The 19480-nt window shown below is 53.9% G+C and overlaps 7 protein-coding genes across 7 annotated transcripts; 4 read left to right on the top strand and 3 right to left on the bottom strand.

Moving 5' to 3' along the window:
* Positions 1 to 10: 10 nt before the first annotated feature.
* Positions 11 to 928, bottom strand: RHO25_006473 (uncharacterized protein; the record flags this gene model as incomplete). The annotated part of the gene is made up of 1 exon (XM_023597297.2): positions 11 to 928. One exon carries the CDS (start codon positions 926 to 928, stop codon positions 11 to 13), a length of 918 nt encoding a protein of 305 aa, XP_023451826.1.
* A 498-nt stretch (positions 929 to 1426) lies between these two features.
* RHO25_006472 (uncharacterized protein) lies at positions 1427 to 2737 on the top strand (the record flags this gene model as incomplete). The annotated part of the gene is made up of 1 exon (XM_023597296.2): positions 1427 to 2737. One exon carries the CDS (start codon positions 1427 to 1429, stop codon positions 2735 to 2737), a length of 1311 nt encoding a protein of 436 aa, XP_023451825.1.
* Positions 2738 to 3762: 1025 nt separating this feature from the next.
* RHO25_006471 (uncharacterized protein) lies at positions 3763 to 6387 on the bottom strand (the record flags this gene model as incomplete). Its single annotated transcript, XM_023597295.2, has 1 exon — positions 3763 to 6387. One exon carries the CDS (start codon positions 6385 to 6387, stop codon positions 3763 to 3765), a length of 2625 nt encoding a protein of 874 aa, XP_023451824.1.
* Positions 6388 to 7842: 1455 nt separating this feature from the next.
* Positions 7843 to 9378, bottom strand: RHO25_006470 (uncharacterized protein; the record flags this gene model as incomplete). Its single annotated transcript, XM_023597294.2, has 1 exon — positions 7843 to 9378. One exon carries the CDS (start codon positions 9376 to 9378, stop codon positions 7843 to 7845), a length of 1536 nt encoding a protein of 511 aa, XP_023451823.1.
* A 736-nt stretch (positions 9379 to 10114) lies between these two features.
* Positions 10115 to 10851, top strand: PAB2 (poly(A) binding protein Pab2; the record flags this gene model as incomplete). Its single annotated transcript, XM_023597293.2, has 3 exons — positions 10115 to 10537; positions 10591 to 10745; positions 10797 to 10851. The coding sequence occupies 3 exons, from the start codon at positions 10115 to 10117 to the stop codon at positions 10849 to 10851; spliced, it is 633 nt and encodes a 210-aa protein (XP_023451822.2).
* A 2720-nt stretch (positions 10852 to 13571) lies between these two features.
* RHO25_006468 (uncharacterized protein) lies at positions 13572 to 15378 on the top strand (the record flags this gene model as incomplete). Its single annotated transcript, XM_065602790.1, has 2 exons — positions 13572 to 13741; positions 13950 to 15378. The coding sequence occupies 2 exons, from the start codon at positions 13572 to 13574 to the stop codon at positions 15376 to 15378; spliced, it is 1599 nt and encodes a 532-aa protein (XP_065458862.1).
* A 995-nt stretch (positions 15379 to 16373) lies between these two features.
* On the top strand, positions 16374 to 19157 carry RHO25_006467 (uncharacterized protein; the record flags this gene model as incomplete). Its single annotated transcript, XM_023597292.2, has 7 exons — positions 16374 to 16404; positions 16468 to 16506; positions 16563 to 16668; positions 16730 to 16863; positions 16918 to 18124; positions 18174 to 18831; positions 18888 to 19157. 7 exons carry the CDS (start codon positions 16374 to 16376, stop codon positions 19155 to 19157), a joined length of 2445 nt encoding a protein of 814 aa, XP_023451821.1.
* Positions 19158 to 19480: the final 323 nt, after the last annotated feature.

The raw sequence follows: 19480 nt of genomic DNA, 5'->3' as shown, positions 1-19480 counted from the left end.
CTTTCATCTTTTACCAGCCATGCTGTCCGATTCCAAGTTGATGGCCGCCGTAAGTGCCAGAGAATAGCTGCTGGCGAATACTCGCACGCTCTTCACTGACGCCAGGAGGTTGCTGTGAGGACGACGAGGAAGCTGGCTGCATGAAGCCCAGAGCTATGTTGACCTCATTCACTGCTTCCGCCATCTTCCCGCCACTCTTTTGGTTGTGTTCCACTATCTTGTGATCCCAGCCTCCGAATTGCAAGTGGAAGCCGCCGGCTCGCTTCGCAGCTTCTTTGATTACCAATGCCCACGCCTTTGCAATTTCGTCATATGCTTCGTTTTTGTGTCGCTGGTGCTGAAAGGTATCCCAGTCGGGTAATCGGTGAATCATATTGGTGACGGAGTCGAGATATTGCAGTGATATGCTATCTGCTGTCTCCTGTGGCGGAAGGAAATGTGGAGTGTACTCACGTACAGCCTCGATCAGTTCTCGTAGCTGTGTTCGTACGCGGTTGTATGAGTAGTCTGAGGTCGGTCTGTTGCCGAGCGGGAACGCTTGCTGGAATGTGTTTTCGTATTTGCTGAGGACCTGCAGTGTAGACTCGACTGAAGGCCGTGGAGCTTTGGTCACAATCTCTTGTTGAAGCTCTGGGTGCTGGTCGCAGATGTTTTGCAAGAGTTGGCGCATTTGGTCTGCGGAGAGAGTCTCTAGCAGTCGAGGTAGAGCGAGTGGCCGTCCTTGGGCAGCGCCTGTGCGGGTGCGCTTGCTGCGTGGAGGTGGTAGTTGCCGACCGGTGATGGTGGGCGATGTGGACATGCGGTCGTGGTCGGGCTCCTCGGAAGCTTTGCGCTTCCGGGAGGCAGACATGTTGAAGTCTCGCGAGGGCGACAGGCGGTTGTTGGCGAGAAGGTGAGGAGGCGGTGGGAGGGTGCTGATGCTGTTCATCCTGGAGCTCGCGGCGGAAGCTGGAGGGGCGGAAGCTGGTCGTGGTGGTGCAGACGTCGCCCAGATCCGCCGTCGAGGCTCGTGAATGTGCTGGGCCCGGCGTGAAGGGGGCGGACAAAGGAGATTGAGCGGTGCGGTGGGCCGGCCGGCGGACGATGTGTTGGACGAGGGCGTAGGTGCCGGTGCAGGTTGTTTGTTTGAGAAGAGTCGTGTTAGTCGACGACCTATGGACACGAGCCGCACCGAGGTTTGTTCCGCTGTTCTGCCTGAACGCTGGCCTTACAGGCTGCGCTTAGGATCAGCACTTGGCACCGACGCTCTCCTTTCTCATCATCGCGCCTACCGTCTGCCAATATCAAACGTGACATGAACCGCTGGCACGATCCGTCACACAACTCCGTCTATCCTGGTTCGCAAACAATTGGTCATCCAGACATGGCATAACAGTCCTGAAGTCCGCTTCCAACGACCCTTGTCAGCTTGCCTATCACAGCGACAATGAGCCGCTTAGCCCCCAATGCCACGTCGAGAACAAAGCTCCAAGAGGACGAAGATCAAGATCAGCCCTTTTTAGAAACAGAAAGACGTTCTCAAGAAAGCGACATCGAACTATCCGAACTCCAAGACTACCAAGATGGCGACCAACTTGCTGGCGAACGGACACCTGTCAGCCACTATCGCAACCGGTCCCTCGATGGCCCTCCACCGAAGAAGAAAGTGCCGGCCTGGAAGATCGCCTTAACCTTGGCGACCTGCGTGTTGGGCTTTACGATCAACACGGAAGCCACTGCATACATTGAGGATGAACTAGACTGGAAGAAACCTGTCGCAACGATGTACCTTACCCATTCTGCTCTGGCCCTGCCTTGGATTATCCACATGTTCTACCTACGCTGGTGCAATCGACAAGTCTCGTACATGCAATGGGTTCGAGAATACAATAATAAGCTTCGAGAATCGATCGCCACAATCGATGCATTTGCGACACATGGTAGTAAAATGGTCATCAAAGGCCCTGGAAGAACAGGTGGCCCACTCGATTTCCTCGCCACTTCTATGGCCATCGTGACAGTCGTACTTACCGTTTCCGGCTTCAGCTGGTTCACGTCGCTCAGTCTCACCACACCAGCTGATCTGACTGCGATCTACAATTGTAGCACCTTTTTTGCTGCCGCATTTTCCGTTCCCATACTAAAGGAGAAGCTAGGCTGGATATCCATGCTAGCAGTAGCACTCAGCATAGCTGGGACTTTCACCATTGCATACGGCGACACTACGGCAGACCATTCCTCGGATGCTGATTCCGAACATGCTGCCATTGGTGCGAGTCGACTGCTCGGCAACATCATCGCTTGCGTCGGAGCAGTTGCCTTTGGCTTGTATGAGGTGTTGTTGAAGAAGTGGGCCTGCTCGAGCAGACCTGAATCACAAGAATCTTCTCTCCCACTCACGCTCGCGGCGTCCGCTCTTACCGGGTTCTACACTTTCGGCGTACTTTGGGTCGCGCTTATAATTTTCCACATTTTTGGCATTGAGACATTTGTCTTCCCCACGGTGTACGAATGGCTATGGCTTGTCATTGCAGTCCTCTCAGGCGTCATTGGCATTACATTACTTGTTGTGCTGGTAATCTGGACTGATCCTGTATTCGGCAGTATGGCGAATGTTCTTAGCGTGTTCTTTGTTGCATTGGCGGACTGGCTGGTATGGGATTTAAGCCCAAGCCTGGCGACTTATATCGGTGGGAGTTTCATTTTCGTGGCATTTGGAATGCTGGCTTACGATACATTGGGCGAAAAGAAGGACTAAGGAAGTAATATTGCTTGATGCCGCGGCTCATCAACGGGCGTATGCCCGGTGATAGTACAACGAAGGAAACCTCGTGGCTAGCAACCTGCCACGACATCGACCAAAATAGAAGACTGGCGCGTCGACGACAAACCCTGAAGCAACCACCGTCTGCCAGGCCGGTACCGCATTCACGTTGGCATCTACACGCGCGACAGCATTTCGAAACACTCGCGAGAAATTCAAGCTCCCAACGAAACGAGTCAAAGCTCTTTCCGACCGCGTAGAAGCATTGGACTGTTATGAAGCGCTGTCGGGCGTTCAGGACCAGAAAGAGAGCAAGTGAAGCATCGCGAGCAGCATGGTCCCGCAAGCTCGGTGACCTACCTGCGCAGTGTCGGCTCCTGCATGACAGAGCCCATCCTACCCGCGCCACGCTCTATCGCCACACGCCTTAGTTTGCTGCCGCGCTAGTGTAATTGTTCCCGCAGACAGCCTGTATTCGTGGGCGCACCAAACAAGCCTTCAGTACTGCAGCCCGTTCAGCGTGCATATTTACTAAATCCTTGGGGAACAGCGGACAGCTCGACCAGCACAGTACGACATGAGCTGACGCATCGAATGTGCCATACGGCTATTCGAAAACCTGCAGCTATGTTCTCGAGAGTCACGAGCTGTGAAGGTGAAGGTAGAGGTGTCAGCCATAAGGAAAGGAGGATGTCTACCAAGAACCGGAGAAACGATAAAGGCGGGGGATTTGTCATGTCTCGACACGATACGGACATACTGGATGTGTTCATGATACGAGGCTTTAGCAGCTGATAGCGACTTGCTGTGTCTGGCACAAATGCTTCAGAGAATATGCTCATCCTATGTGCAACTATGTACAACAACCAGAAGCGAGAGCGACTGTACAAAGCTCTCACCCCAGTCCATTTTCAATCCTCATATACACCTATACACCGTCGCCCAAAACTTCCTAAAAACGCATCAAATGGGATATCACAAATGTCAAGGAACTTTCCATTGTTTCGTCATCCGTCGTTTCATTCATCAATAGGCGTGCTGATTTTCCTCTCCCGATATTCCACACCCGCCGACTCCCGCTCCTTCTTCTTACCTCCCAAACTCAAAAAGCTCAACGCTCGACTGGCTCGACTACTCGTCGACCCGGGTCTCTCGTCCCTCGAGGCAGGCTTCGAAGCGCTCGGGTCCTTGATTGGGTCCGCTACCAATCTCATCGGTCTTGAAAGACACAAAACCACTGCGAAGACTGTGGTCGCCGCGAACGCCGCAACAGCAACGACAAGACTGAACGGCACGCTCCGCCCATTCGCTCGCAGAGCCGTTGAGATAGGCGAGAAGATCGCGCCGCCGCCAATAGAAGCTGTAAGGATGACACTTGCGAATTTGGTGTGCCGGCCTTGTCCTCGGAGCGCTTGCGCGAAGATCAAACCGAAGATGGGACCTTCACAGAAGAAGATCATAACTTGCATTGCAACTGCGGCGCCACCTGTAAGATGCATACACAATGCAGAGAAGATGATGGTACCGCAGCAGAAAGCCAGCAAGAGCACGCGAGGAGTGATCCAGAGGCACAGTCCCGCGGCGAGGAATCTTGAGATGGCGAACGCTGTATGTGCTATCGCGGAGAAGTCTGAAGTATCGAGGCGCGGCATGACGGTCTCCAAGTAGGGAGGGAAAGTGGTGCCAACAACTTCTTGGGCTCCAACGTAGCAGAATTGGCTGAAGGCGCCTATGGCAAGGATGAACCAGATGATGCGCACATTGCCGAACCTTCGTTTATGCGCACTGTCCATTCTCTCAGCGGCGTCCTCCAGCTCAGCATCTGTGGCTTCTGGTAACGGGATGTAGAAATACATGACGGCCAGCGCGACAGTGAAGAGGGAGATTCCGAGATATGCCCATTGCGTGTTGATCAAGGATGGTGCGTTCGAGGTTTTGTGATAGAAGGCTTTGTCTGCAATCAGTGGAGCGACTACACCGCCGACAGCTTGCACTCCCTGACTCAAATTCAGTCGAACCTCCGCGTATTGCGCCGGGCCACAAAGCGAGATGAAAGTGTTTGCTGAGATTTCCAGCATCGACAAGCCGAAACCGACGATGAAGTTCGTGACGAGGATGGTTGGCCAGGATGTCAGAACAGCTGCTGGCCAAAAGATCAAGCACCCACAAGCATATATGCTCAGCCCAATGGGGAAGCATGCTTTGAAACCCCAGTGTTTGAGCACCCAGTGCCCGATGGTGATCGGTCCGACCAGGTAACCACAGTAGTAGGCACTGCCAATGCCGACCGACTGAGCGACAGTGACGCTAGCAACAGTCTGGAATTGGCTGTTGAGGACATCGACCAGACCGTATTCAAAGCCCCAGACGAAGAACATGACTGTCACGAGCGCCACGGGGTAGATGGATTCTTTGGTGGTCAGGTAAGCCAAGCTCTTCTTCTGCTTCATGTCGACGAAGTCGAAGAACGTAGGCGAATTCGGAACAGTGTGTCGCGTGGTATTCGTAAGGGCCGTAGGTGATCGCTCCATGGGGTGAAATTCACCCATGTCCGGAGTAGTGAGGAACTCCATCATGCCCATCGGGCCTTGCTCCTCTTCTTCTTCCTGACTGCTGGCTGCTCTGCCAAAGTCGCGAAAATGGACGTCCTCTGGTATATCTGGAACAAGTGGTGCCACCTTTTGCACCTCTGCATCAGGTGTTGAGATCGAGCCGAATTTCGAAGGCGCGTCTCCCGGATCTCGGAGCATGCTGGGGAAGAATCGCGCGACTAATGGCTTCAGACCTGGAACGCAAGCGCACATAATCCCCACAGTGACCTCGATTGCTGACCACATAAAAGAGAATGCCAAATAGAATGAAGAGTCGGTTTCGATCGAGTTTCGTGACGAATCGCTGGCGCGGGCATTCGCAATCTCAGCCAGGCGCATTTCGGCTGCAGACTGCAGGTAATGTACTCGAACGACATCGACCACTGTTACGAAAATACCGAAGCTGAAGGTGACGAGTAGGATTATCTTCTGCTTCTTCGGTAATCGCATACTGGTCAAGACCGGCATCGGGAGAAACAGTATCGCCAGATCGGTTATGATGTTGAGTGGTATTGACGAGAGGTAGATCGTGAGGATATCAGTGCATTGCGCGCCGGCTGGAGTGATCGCGTAGAATGCTGCAGACACCGGACTGCATTGAAAGACCGTCACGAGCGTCAGTGCCAGCCCACCAGCGTTGACGACGAAAAGTGTCGCATAGCATGACCATTTGAATAATCGTTCGGCGCTGGAGAAGGTCAAATAGAAGGCCAGAATCGATGTCTTCGTCGCCATCAGAGCCGGCTGGTAGAGCACCGCGAAAGCGTAGTTGGACTTTCGCAATGCCGGTTGCCACGCATCTGGCACATCAACTTCATGGCGTCCGAGGCCGTTGACGGTCCCTACACAGATCGAAGCGCATAAACCAACAGTAATGGCCCAGGCCAGGATCATGAAATAGTCGTCCAGGATCACTTTCTTTACGATTGCCACCCGCGATATCATACGAAGTGCCACGAAGATGGTGCACAGAAGCAGCATCGATATGACGACTGCGAGAGTCGTCTCGCTCCTTCCGTATATGTTGCCATGGTCGAGGTCTCTATCCGCCATTTTGTGTATCACTTTCCTTCACTCCACAAGCCCATGCTTCGGCGGTCCTATGATTTCGGAGCTCTTTGATCTGAAAATCTACCCGTATTCCTCTATTCGCAGTCGTTCAATAGCGACCTGACGCATTGTTCATGCCGGCCGAGAGCTGGTTGTCCTTGTGTACGTGAGGAGTGTCGGCCTGCGGTGTATGTGCCCTGCGATCGAGCCTACCAGACTGTCGACGACTCGAAAGTGATGCGCACCGAGAGGCTGGAGAGTGGAGGAGGAGAACAGTGGTACGTCTCGGATGTACCAAGCTCGCGGGCGTATTTGAGCCAACACCAGGTGTCGGGCCCTCTTTGACAGAGTTGGAGCCGTCTCGAGTGCCACGCGGGTAGTAGTGAGGGTCGGGTGCAGCAGAGCAAAAAAGCTAATAGTGGGCGGAAATGGTATCCTTACCGGTGACTGGGTGGTGCTGGTGAGGACGAACAGAAGAGGCGAGTGTGCCGCATCTTGGGGCTTTGCTGCTCGTCGTGCCGTCTGGCAGAGTAGTGCCGATTCGCGCCTCATTGCGGCGGCAGCGCAGCGAGGGCAGCATGCGGCCGTTCAGCGTCATACTTCCACCCTTCGATGGTCTCCAACTTCTTGGCTGGCTTGACGAGGCGATGCGACGCGTGCCGAGCTACTCCACCTTTCGATGTGGTGCAAACCCTGCCCGCACCGCACACTTCTCGCTCCCGACTGCGCGGCCAAACGGTCTGCGAGCATGCGCCGAGTCTGGTCTGTGTGGTATGACTAGCTGCAGTCCGCCGATGCTGGGACCACAGGTACCACGAGAGGTGATTGAGCCTCACAGCCAGCGTCGACAAGAAGCCGCGCAAGCTGTGTACAGAAGCCGAGACCATTATCCGCTAAGGGGTCGTGCTCCGTTCAAGATCCCTCATCCCAGGCGTGAGATCGGGTACAGGGAGGACGTTGCTCACTGTGCAAGGAAGCGTGCGAAAATACCGCATGCTCTCACCCATCGTTCGTTGCTGGAAGAAGCTGCGCGCCACATTTCTCCGCAGTCACGCCGATGGCTGCATGCTTCGTGGAGAGACACATCAAACTTGCGAATCCTTCAAACAGTGTGCAGAATCCCCGTGGGGTCAAGCAAGGACCGGCAGCGCAGGTCTGATCATACATCAAGACGGCTTGCCTGCGCTGGTTTGTGTTATTGCACATGCGGTCCACTAGTACGGGTTTCGGAGTAAGCAGGTACGCGACCCATCAGGCTTGGCCCTTGAGCAGTGCGAGTGGCGTAGTGGTCGACTCTCTTGCCCCATTGGGATGCACATGTGTAGGTTCATCGGCGGACAACATGGGCGACACGTGCAACGTGAAGAAAGCAGAGAACGTAGTGTCGAAGATTTCAACCCTGATGAGCCGAAGTATAAACCGTCGTTCAGGTCGATATTTACATGCACCATCCCTTCATTATCTAAAGTCTGGTGGTCCGAACTCCTCGCTGAATCCCCTTTGCCACTCACTGAAGCGCGTCAAGTTCCCCTGGATGGGTGGATCTCTCGAGTCTTGAGTCGTATATTGGATCGGTCGCTTGGTGCCACTGCTCCATCGCTGGATCATATTGCTACCGCGCTTCCCACCAACATCAGAGTCGTGCTCCTGGTCGGGCCCGGCAAAGAGTACGAGCCACTGTCGGTTCGCGTTGTGTCTGACAATACCGAACTCGTCAGAACGCTCTTCGAAGAGATCTTCAAACTCGATCCTGTTCAGGTCGGGCTGCCCTGGCTCCATATCCGCTCCATCCCCTGTGCAGTGGTCAAATATGACCCGATAAGACCCAGCGGAGAGGGCAAAATTCTTGAGCAGCAGTTTGTGGAGTCTGTGGCGCCGCAGAAAGTTGACAGTGTCGTCGGAGCTCGCACGGAAACCTCGAAGCCTGCAATCACGTAGATGAGGAAGTGTGAGGCGGGCGAACAGTATGTGCGACATTTTGTCGCCCTGAACATGAGCAGTAGAGCCGGCACCTCTGGTCAAGCGATATCGATGTATCTCGAGCTCTTCCAGGTTGTGGCATGCCTGCACAAAGCTCAGCAGACCCGTGAAGTTGCTCGGATCTGCAGCTTCTAGCGTCTGCTTCAGAAGTCCCCGGTAGCCATGTCGTTGTCTCGCCATTTCCGCTTTGTCCCACGCATCTACCAGTTCTGCGTCTCGGTCATCGGACAAGATGCTTTTATCTGAATAAGTTACCGTGAGCGATCTAAGGTTAGCGAGACAAGACTCTAGCCCTGAATATTTGATGACTGGTCCGATCTCATTGCATGCCAAGCTTGACCTCTTTTGCCCACTTTGGCCATATACAGGGAAGAGGCGAAGATTGTACACCGGCAACATCGTTCTGTCGAGCGCGTCTTGAACGAGCTGGAACGTGTCAGCTGCATTTTGCCAGATCATGCGCCAGCTTCCCCCTCGGAGAGGCGTCGAGCGGATCAGTGGATCGTCTCGGTAGACAGCCAAGTCGAGGGTGAGCGATAGTGGCCTGTTGGCGGCCCTTCCTTTGACTATGTTCCGGAATGCTTTGACCAAAAGCCTTTGAGCGTCCTCGCTCTGCAGAAAGTGCATCTGAGCCTGCTCCCTTCGCTTAAACGTGTTGAGCTGTCGCTGCAGAGCGACTCTCTCTTCTTCGGTGATTGCACGCCAGTTGTCTTCTCTGACGTTGCCGGAGCGCAATTGGGACTGGATGTAGAATGAGTTGTATACCAGTCCGGTCAGTGTGAAGTCGTCAATCAAGCAGCCCATGCCTCCATTTGCAGTGACCACGACAAAGTCTTTCAGGCCATGCTCGTCAACATCAACGCGTTTGCTGCGATAGAAGGACCGAAAGTGGTCCTGTGATGCTTTGGACGCAATCGAGCGGTTGGCTAGCCTGAACGCACAGATTTCGTGTAGCGTCAAGGACAGCACAATGTTCTCTACGAGCTCGGCCGGTAGTTTGTCCAGTGCGGCCATTCTTTCTTCTGTTGAGCCGCAGAGCGAGTTGTTCTGTGGACCAGGCAGCGGGATAGCAGCAGGTGAACCGGTCACACAGGATGCAAGGTCCCTTCAATTAGACATTCGTTTGTGTGGCACCAAGGCGCAATCCTGCAGTTCACCTCAAGGCGATGTCAGTCACACACCCGGACGCAGCCGCGTATCAGCCAGCGTGGTGAAGGATTGCAGATGAGAAAGTCTGATCGCCGCATTGCTTGCTCGAACGGGGTTGATCCCTCATGTTGCTGCCCATGGACATTCGCAACTCGGCCTGACACAGCTCTAGTGAGCGGGTCGATTGCTTGCATGTGGCTATCATATGAAAGCATGTGTATGGCATGAAGTGAATTGGAGAAGTGTTCACATCGTTGAAAACACGTGCTGGTCCGAGCGGAAAGCACCCGAGCGCGGCATTTCAAGCTCGAGGCAATCGCGACCAGTCCACATACCAGACATTCCACTTCCATTGCGACAACACCCTCGCTTCTGCGCCTCTTACTCAAATACACGGGTCGCATCAACATCACCGCTGTATTTGTCATCTTTCTGCATACATCCATCCCTCGGTACGTTGCGCGAGAGTTTTGTTGCACGACCGGAGCTGGGTAATTTATCTTGTACCTTTCTCCGCGACATGGCAGACGCGCCCATTCCATCCACCTCGAGCCGCTCTAACGAGCCTACTAGGACCGAATCCAGCGCTTCATCCCACACCATGGCCGACGAGGAAACTAAGCCGAACAACGACGACCTTGATCGTCAGCCCGAGGACGAGGACCTGGGCGATGATGAGGAGGAGATTGCGGCCATGAAGAAGCGCGTGGAGGAGATGGAGGCGGAAGCTGCCAAGTTGCGCGAAATGCAGGCTTCAATGGATTCGCAGTCGGACAACTTGCGGGAAAGCAAAGAGGACATCGACGGACGAAGCATCTTCGTTGGGAACGTGGACTATGGCGCCAGTCCAGAGGAAATTCAGGCGCACTTCCAGAGCGTGGGGAGCATCAACAGAGTCACTATTCTGCTGGACAAGTTCACGGGTCATCCCAAGGGGTATGCATACGTCGAGTTCAGCGAGCCTCAGCTCGTTACGAGCGCTCTGGTGCTGAACGAGAGCGTATTCCGGAACCGCAACATCAAAGTATGTTCCTGTCCCTTCAGATCTACCATGCAGCACACTGACCGGACACACAGGTCGTTCCAAAGCGTACTAATCTGCCAGGCATGACTAGGGGCGGTCGAGGTCGGGGCCGTGGTGGACCTCGCGGCGGCTACGGCGGCGGTGGTGGTGGCTATGGTCCTCCTATGGGAGGCTATGGTGGCCCACCGCCGTTTCGCGGACGCGGAGGGTAAGTTCTCGTACCTTCGGCGCATAATGTACCTTGCTAACAACGTATTAGATACCGCGGTGGTGGCCGAGGCGGTTTCCGTGGCCGCGGCTACAACCCATACTGAGCGAACGTCCGAATGCGACTATCCCTTGCTATTTGACCTAGACTGAATTACATTTGGTGATGAAAGATTCCGAGGTGCTTCTGCACTGCCGCAACGCGCATTTTGGCTTCGGCGACAGTCAAGAGGAAGGTGAACGAGCAGATTGGACCGGATACTGTTGTGCTTCAGCTTCGAGGAGAGGCTTAATAGATGAAGAATCGGGCATCAGAAAGAAGCCACAAAACTCTGCAATGTGTTGGAGTAAGAGCCATTGCCATTCAAGGCATTTCCGTCAGGTTCAAGAGTTGGTCCAGATTCAAGAGTCCGTGATAGTGTGGTGAAGATTTGGTGCAAGAGTGAAGAGGTGACATACATCTCGCTGTCTGATTCTGACAGGCCGTGATGATTGGGTGAAGTCGATGCGCCAAAGTATGGTGTGGCCGACGTCGCAGACTCTGCGCAGACTGGTCGCCCGCATCGTTCAGGATGAGTGGTCAGTCGTGAGTGAAAGTCATGGTATGAGCTCAGCGCGTACTGCTGTAGCTCTCCATTGCTGATTATTGAACAGACGACTGCATCACATCTTCTTTCACGATCAATTCGGCACGGAGGGAAGTATCGGAGGCCAACTTCATCAGACAATCGCTTGATCAATGCGATGCCGACGAAAGAGGAGTTTTCATCAAATGCCCAAGCCTAACCTTGGTGACGCTCAAGCATTCGTCGATCCGGTCAACTGGTAAAGAATTATTCACGACTGCTACATCAATGATACAGCATCGCTTCGTACAGGGATGATCAACAAGCATATTGACCTACTAAATATTTCGAACACCGCTATCAGCCTGTCGCACAGGAACTCACTTCCCGTGTTGATCGGCTCCGACTTAAAGATCTGCGTTACCGAGAGCGGTATGTGTGCTCACGAGCTGCTCCACTGGACGTATTACGGCCGTAGCAGGCCAAAGTTGAATTGGTGGATGTGTGATGAACCATCTGGAACGTGGCTGCCGATGCCCGCCAGGACGCAGGGCGCTCAATCTGCACGATGTATGCTCGACCTTTGTTCAGCTGCAGCGCTGGCACGATCGAGCACAGTGCTGGTATTCATCAGCACGAAGTGGGTTGCGGTCTCCAGCCACCTGGATAGCCCTATGTGCAGTGGGTCTTGATCGACGCTCGTTTAACTTCATCCGGACGATTTAAGGTTATTCGAAGTCGACAGCTTAAAGCAATGTCTGATGGAAAGAAGGCCATTTGAACGTGTACCTTCACATGCGAAATCGCACAGCGCAATCAAACTTCACGACATCTGTCGGCAGTGCAACGAGCTGAGACTGACCGGTCGGACTCATGCGGGAGGCGTCGGTGACGTGAGCAAGCCAACACGCAAGAATCGGATTGTTCTGATCCTTCTTGCGCAAAGAGGGGGTCTTGCGGTGCCAATAAACTAGCGAAATGGTGCACATGGGAAGCCAACGACACGTGGCGCAGGGTCGCAGCATGCATCGCTTGTCCACTAAGCTCATATCTGCAACCACTAAATTCAAGCAAGCAGGGCCACGACCAACCATCATGCAATTCTACACCGGTCTCAAGCCTTAACTGGCCAGTATCCAGCTATGCTTTCACCTGCCTAGCTTCGCGTGACATACACCCACGATGTCGACAATACTGGCTTCGGAGATGATGAAGACTCGCAGTCGCTAGTGTGTGACTCAAGCCTATCCATCGGTCAACCAAAAGTCCGCGATGCACTTCACTGCAACGCTCTTCCGTGGCTCTGTCACATTGTTCGATCCCGGTCATATCGAGTCACGAGTTACGATCGACTCCGCTTCAGCGAAGAATTCCGAGCAAGGCGTTCGGCATCCTTCCGAATGGCTCATATAGGTCGTTACAAAGAGACCCAGGTAACAGGGCGGCCTCTTTCAATAGCACCAAAATACCTACCTATCGATGAAGATCACCGCCGCGAGGCTGCGAAGCTATGTGTCAGCCGAAACTAAGAACTGTGCCAAGGCCCTTCGGCTGCATGTTCTATACCCGAATGAGAAACACCGTGTTCGCGTGTCTGCACTCTCTGGACCCCTCGTCCTTATCCCGCCAACACGCTTCTGACCTCGTGCTCCACGGTACTCTGTACTTTCTGAGATGAGGAGACGGTCGCTGAACAAGGGCCGGTCTGTGTGTACATGTGAAAGATCGTCATCGCGCGTGCGTGCCCGCGTGCTCTCTAGCTTTGCGCAATGTAGTTTCGCTGCGCTTTGACCTTGAGGTAGTCACTTACTCGATATGACTTGGCCTTAACAGGCAAGCAAAGAAGGCCAGGCCAGGCAAGGCAAGCAGTTAGTCACTTTATAGTAGCTTGACCATCCCTTCCACATGTCTCGTGCATGCTCGCGTACGGCATTTGAACATCACCCGCACGCCTTTTCTCTAAAGACGCCATACATCGCCTTACCTCTGCCACTGCCACTGCCACTTCCGTCACGCAGGTACAGAACCCTAACGTTCCCACTTTGCATCCGAGTAGCGCGTGCATCCAAGAGTACCTACGCTGGCAACTTACTGGACGAAAGACTCAGACCGCTGTAGTGTCTACATCCAAGCCATCCGGCAGCTGAGAAAGCCATAGCCACCACCCGACAACTTGTAGTTTCTTTTTGTCCGTTGGTTCTCAGCCCTCATCGCCTGAACTACCCGAAGGCGATGCGACAAGCAACAGGAGCTCTGCCAGAATGGCAATGATTACGCTCGTTATGCCGACTGCGACGCAAGAGTATCAGGCCACGAGTGCTTCACCGACTGCTACGATCGCGACCTTTCAGGCGACAACAGCCACCACAAAGATCCCTGCTAGCCGACACAACAAGAAGACAGGACAACTGAAGGATGGCGCAGAGCTGAAGTAAGCATTTTTGGATGTTTTTGTTTTTCGTTTCATGCCCATGTCTTGTGCGGCTGGAATTTTGCGGCTGGCTCAATGTATTCGCCAATTCACAGCGCAATAGGCCTCGTCGGTGCGATGGTATATTATCTGCGCTGTCGATCAGCTCGTTTGTTACACAAGTAAGACCAACAAGATCCTCATGACTAATGTATGAATTCTTGAGCAGAGCACCGCGGGTCGGACATAAGAAGAGCCGCAAAGGCTGCGCGCAATGCAAGCGACGGCATGTCAAATGCAACGAAGAAGCGCCCTGCTCCAATTGTAACCGACATGGAGTACCGTGCAGCCTGGCTGGAGGACCTTTCGTTCCGAGAGAAGATAGCAAGAAGAGGCAGAAGGACCGGACACAGTCGATAGCTTCTTCATCGGAGGCTACAACAGCGGCCCCCAGCCTGCCGAGCAGGTCTCCACTGGCGGCTGGATCGACTCTGTCGCTGCCCATGGAGCACACTTTCGAAAGGTCTTCCTTTTCGCCGTTCAGCCCTCCACATCCTCACTATCCAGTCGGAGGACAGCACCTATTGGCGGCCGGTCATGACAATTTCGGAAGATTGACAGCGCATCTCCCCCGAAGTCCTGGCTCAGCCAACTGGCAACTAGATCTGCAACTGATGCACCATTACATGTCGTACACCAAGGGCGTGCTCGGTGAAATCAGCGACCAGGCTTTCGTTGTGCATATCTGGAAGAACGAGCTGCCCAAGATTGCATTCTCCCATGACCATACTCTGAACGCGTTACTGGGCCTGGTTGCCTTGCACAAAGCGACGGTGATGCTGGAACAAGCGAGCTCCTTGCGCAGTTGCGCGATTGAGCATATGGATCTAGCCGCAATGCAGCTGCAGAGGGCCAATGAGGTGTGCACGGTGGAGGCAGCGAGTGCCCATTATGTATCTCGCTGGCTTGCGCTGCTGTTCGGGTATGCTGCAGCGACACAGTCTGTTGGAAACGCCTCTGAACCAGGGGCAATGCTGCCTCCCAACGCCTTGGATGGAATGGCCGATCTGATGCTCCTTGCTGGAGAGGTCGGCAGCGCAACACATGAAAGATGGTACCTGATATCCCAGGGTCCATTTGCTCAGATAGTGACGCGAGGATGGCAGGAGGCTGTTGCGACATACCCTTTGTTGCCGGAAGGTCTGGATCTTGGATTGAACCACCTCGATTATATGCTTGGCATCGAGGCCATGCTGCCAAATGAGCGAGCAGCATGTGCGCTCGCGATCGATGAGTTGCGGAGCCTGCACCAAAGTCTACTACCACAGTCAACCTCCGGATGTGGCGTAGCATCTCTATTATGCTGGCCAAAGCAAGAAAGTGCAACCTTGTCGGACATGGTCCGGCGAAGAATCCCACAGGCTCTGGTCATAGTCAGCTATCACTGTGTCATACTAAATCTGTTAGACGGACGCTGGTGGGCACGAGGGTGGGGTGAAAGGGTCTTGCAAGATGTGTTGCTGAATCTGAATGACGGATGGAAAAACTGGGTCCAGTGGCCCGTCCAGGCTTTGATGTTTCGCGAGAACGTGACAACAAGCGCTGTCGTATCGAGCGCTCCGGCTTTGGAGATGGGTCTTGGAACGATGCTTTTATGAGAAGCGGGTGTGTCAGAAGCTGTTCGAGCAACATAGAAATGTGGTTCCGGACTGTTTGAGGCTAGTCCTTGAAACGGAGAAAAGAGAATGAAGGAGAAGAGCAATGCAAGAGTCTGGTCTTGGAAGGTGCTGGATGGCTGGATAAAAGAGGCACGTTTGAAAGGATCACGACTCCGCGGCAGGATCTCAGCTCGGGAATCAGGGCAGACTGCAGCCTTGTCGTGTTGGAAAGAAGAAATTTGGGCTCGGGAGGACTTCGTGAGGGCTTTTGGGCGTTGGACAGGATATACCACTTAGTCTTAGTAATGCTGTTTGAATAGCAATCGAGAGAGCGTCGCCAGAAATGGTGGCTAATTGAGCCGAATGCGTTGCGCTCGACTTCTGCGATGGCAAACATGGTCGAGCCGACATGCCGCTCTGCCGCGCCTCGTCAGTATTACCGATAGAAGTGTGGCGCAATGCATGTCGTTTGGCGGCAAGGCGGTATCAAGTGGTTGTAGTGGTGCTGGAGTGGAGAGAAGAGAGAAAAGGTGCTGGCTCGGATGTTTCCTTCCAAGACTCGGAAGAGCGCGAGGGTGGGGCACGGGTTCAGCCAGCAAGAACGACTGCCAACTACGCCCTCACCCAGCAGTGCCGCCCACTCCCCGATTGACGACGCGGTCTCGCATCGCACCACCGCAGACGACAAGCGCGGTGCATCCTATTGTTTGTGCATTACACGGGCAGTTGTAGCGCCCTCCAAGCGAAGTCAGGTCGTGTCGCTTTGCCTGCTGCGCCTCATCCGATTCACCAGCGTCATCTGCTCCGGCCACGAACACCACCCCACGAACACCCTCCCAGCGCAGCGCCGCCGCCATCGTCGACGTCGCAATATCTTCTGCAGCGCCGCCGAATCGGGAGCATTCTGGTGCCCTCTTCGCCCGTGCTGGTTATAGCACGTGGTCGCCGTCCGCCAACCTCCAGGGCAAGCATCGGGCAGGAGAACGTCGGACACCATGGCGGAACAACCGAACCTGCGGGTCACCAGTATGTTGGAAGAGGATAAAGCTGTGCGGACAGTCTAGGGCGTGTCGACTGACCTGTTCACAGTCATAGCAGCAGATGGCCTATATAAGCGGGATGTGTTCCGTACGTGGCGAGCACAACGCTGCTGGCAAGTGGTGATATGCTGATATTTGCTAAAGGATTTCCGGACCCCTTTGCGGTCGCAACCATCAATGGCGAGCAGACGAAGACTACGGGGGTCATCAAGAAGACGCTGAACCCATATTGGAACGAGAGCTTTGACATGTGCGTGGAGCTATGGGCAGCTGCCCGGCAAACGCACATAGCATGCTAATCATGTGAACAGGCGTGTGAATGAAGACAGCATACTCGCCGTGCAAATCTTCGACCAGAAGAAATTCAAGAAGAAGGACCAAGGCTTCCTCGGCGTCGTTAATGTGCGCATCGGAAGCGTCATTGACCTCGATGCTGGTGGTGATGGTACGTTAAATGTCGGCTCATGTGAGGAGGTACTCGCATACTAATTGCGCACAGAGATGATTACTCGTGATCTCAGAAAATCAAACGACAACCTCGTGGTCAACGGCAAACTGATCTTGAACTTGTCGACGAACCTGCGCGCACCTATCGCAAACGGTAACCAGAACAGCGGACGACCCATGGCCAGCTCGGCAGGACCCTCCACGAACGGTGCGCACACTCCTTCTACGCCAGTAGGTGCACAATCAACTGCATCGCTCCAGACTCCGTCGACTGCCACCGGCCCTGCTGCGGCGTCTCGACAAAACACGGGGACCAACGGATCCGCTGCCCCGCCCGCAGCCGCGAATGGCACTGGTGGACCGACGAACAGAAGAGCAGACGGCACAGGCTTCAGTGCCTTTGAAGATGCACAAGGAAGGCTGCCTCCTGGATGGGAGCGACGAGAAGACAACCTCGGTCGGACATACTACGTGGACCATAACAGCAGACAGACAACATGGATCCGACCAACAGCGAACTACAACGCGGGCGAGCAGCGCGCACAGCTAGAGCAGCAGACGAACATTGAGCGCCAACGGCACCAAGGCCGCACGCTGCCAGAGGATCGGACAGGAGCCAATTCTCCCACCTTGTCTGATAGACAAAACTCCCCAGGCCAGACTTCCAACTCGACGACCGCTGCCAACGCTGCCAGCGCTGCGCAGATGGTGGCCACCGGTGCTACTACCGCAGGCACAGGCGAACTGCCTGCTGGCTGGGAACAACGCCACACTCCAGAAGGCCGAGCATATTTTGTTGACCACAACACACGTACGACCACGTGGGTGGATCCCCGGAGACAGCAATACATCAGGATGTATGGTCAAAACGCCACCGGAAACAGTACAATCCAGCAGCAGCCAGTTTCCCAGCTTGGACCACTGCCTAGTGGCTGGGAAATGCGCCTTACAAACACTGCGCGCGTGTACTTTGTGGACCACAACACGAAAACTACTACATGGGACGATCCTCGATTGCCGTCATCGCTCGACCAGAACGTGCCACAATATAAGCGTGATTTCCGAAGGAAGTTGATTTACTTCCGATCGCAGCCTGCACTTCGGATCTTGTCTGGACAGTGTCACGTTAAGGTCCGCAGAACACACATATTCGAAGATTCGTATGCAGAGATCATGCGACAAAGTCCCAACGATCTGAAGAAGCGCCTGATGATAAAATTCGATGGCGAAGATGGGTTGGACTACGGTGGTCTCTCAAGGTCAGTTGTCCGCTCCTTTCTCGCTCTGTCTTTACTAACAACAACGCAGAGAATTCTTTTTCCTTCTCTCACACGAGATGTTCAACCCCTTCTACTGTCTATTCGAGTACAGTGCTCACGACAATTACACTCTTCAAATCAATCCACATTCTGGCATCAACCCTGAGCATCTGGGCTACTTCAAGTTCATTGGGCGCGTTGTCGGCCTGGCCATCTTCCACAGACGCTTCCTGGATGCATTCTTTATTGGCGCCTTCTACAAGATGATACTCAAGAAGAAGGTGAACCTGCAAGACATGGAAGGTGTCGATGCTGAGTTCCATCGCACATTGACATGGACCATGGAGAACGACATTACGGATGTCATTTACTCGACCTTCTCCGTTGAAGACGAACGATTCGGCGAGAAGGTCACAGTTGACCTGAAGCCCGGTGGCCGCGACATCGAAGTGACGAACGAGAACAAGAAGGAATATGTGGAGTTGATTACAGAGTGGCGCATTCAAAAGCGTGTCGAGGAGCAGTTCAACGCTTTCGTCGCCGGCTTCCACGAGCTCATCCCTGCAGATCTAGTCAACGTGTTCGATGAACGCGAGCTAGAGCTACTCATCGGAGGTATAGCAGACATCGATGTTGATGACTGGAAGAAGCACACTGATTACCGTGGATACACGGAGAATGATGTTGTCATCCAGAACTTCTGGAAGGTAAGTTTGCTCCCAATACTGCAGACTGAAGAACAATCAGCTAACATATGAAACAGGTTGTCAGGAACTGGGACGCAGAACAGAAGTCCCGCCTCTTGCAATTCGCCACTGGTACTTCACGTATTCCGGTCAACGGTTTCAAGGATCTACAAGGTTCCGATGGCCCTCGACGATTCACAATCGAAAAGTCTGGCGAAGAAAACCAATTGCCAAAGTCGCATACTTGCTTCAACCGACTGGACCTGCCGCCATATAAGAGCTACGACGCGTTACAGCAGAAGCTTGTCTGGGCCGTGGAAGAGACTGTCGGCTTCGGGCAAGAGTAGACTGCGTCAATGGAACGCGTAGCGGTCCATTAAAAAGCATGCTTCGGTACCCTACCCCAGTCATTACCGTCGCTGCGAGCAAGCCTATGCAGTCTCCTGGCTCGCATCTACAGCGCCGAGGCCACCGGTCAATCACAACTGATGTGAAGAGTCGAGTCAAGACACGCTCAAGCATCACGTCCCTTCACGATAGGGCTCGATCAGCCGCAAATTACTGTCGCCCAAGGAGACTGAGGGAGGGTCACTACACGGGTGCAATCTGTATATAACGGCGCTCATTAGATTTACGCATGCATGTGACAGGGCGAAAGGACAAAGGTGGC

Source organism: Cercospora beticola, chromosome 4, assembly GCF_033473495.1.
Source record: "Cercospora beticola chromosome 4, complete sequence".
Classification (NCBI taxonomy): Eukaryota; Fungi; Ascomycota; class Dothideomycetes; order Mycosphaerellales; family Mycosphaerellaceae; genus Cercospora; species Cercospora beticola.
The sequence above is the reverse complement of the archived record's forward strand: the minus strand, read 5'-3'. Positions and strand labels throughout refer to the sequence as shown.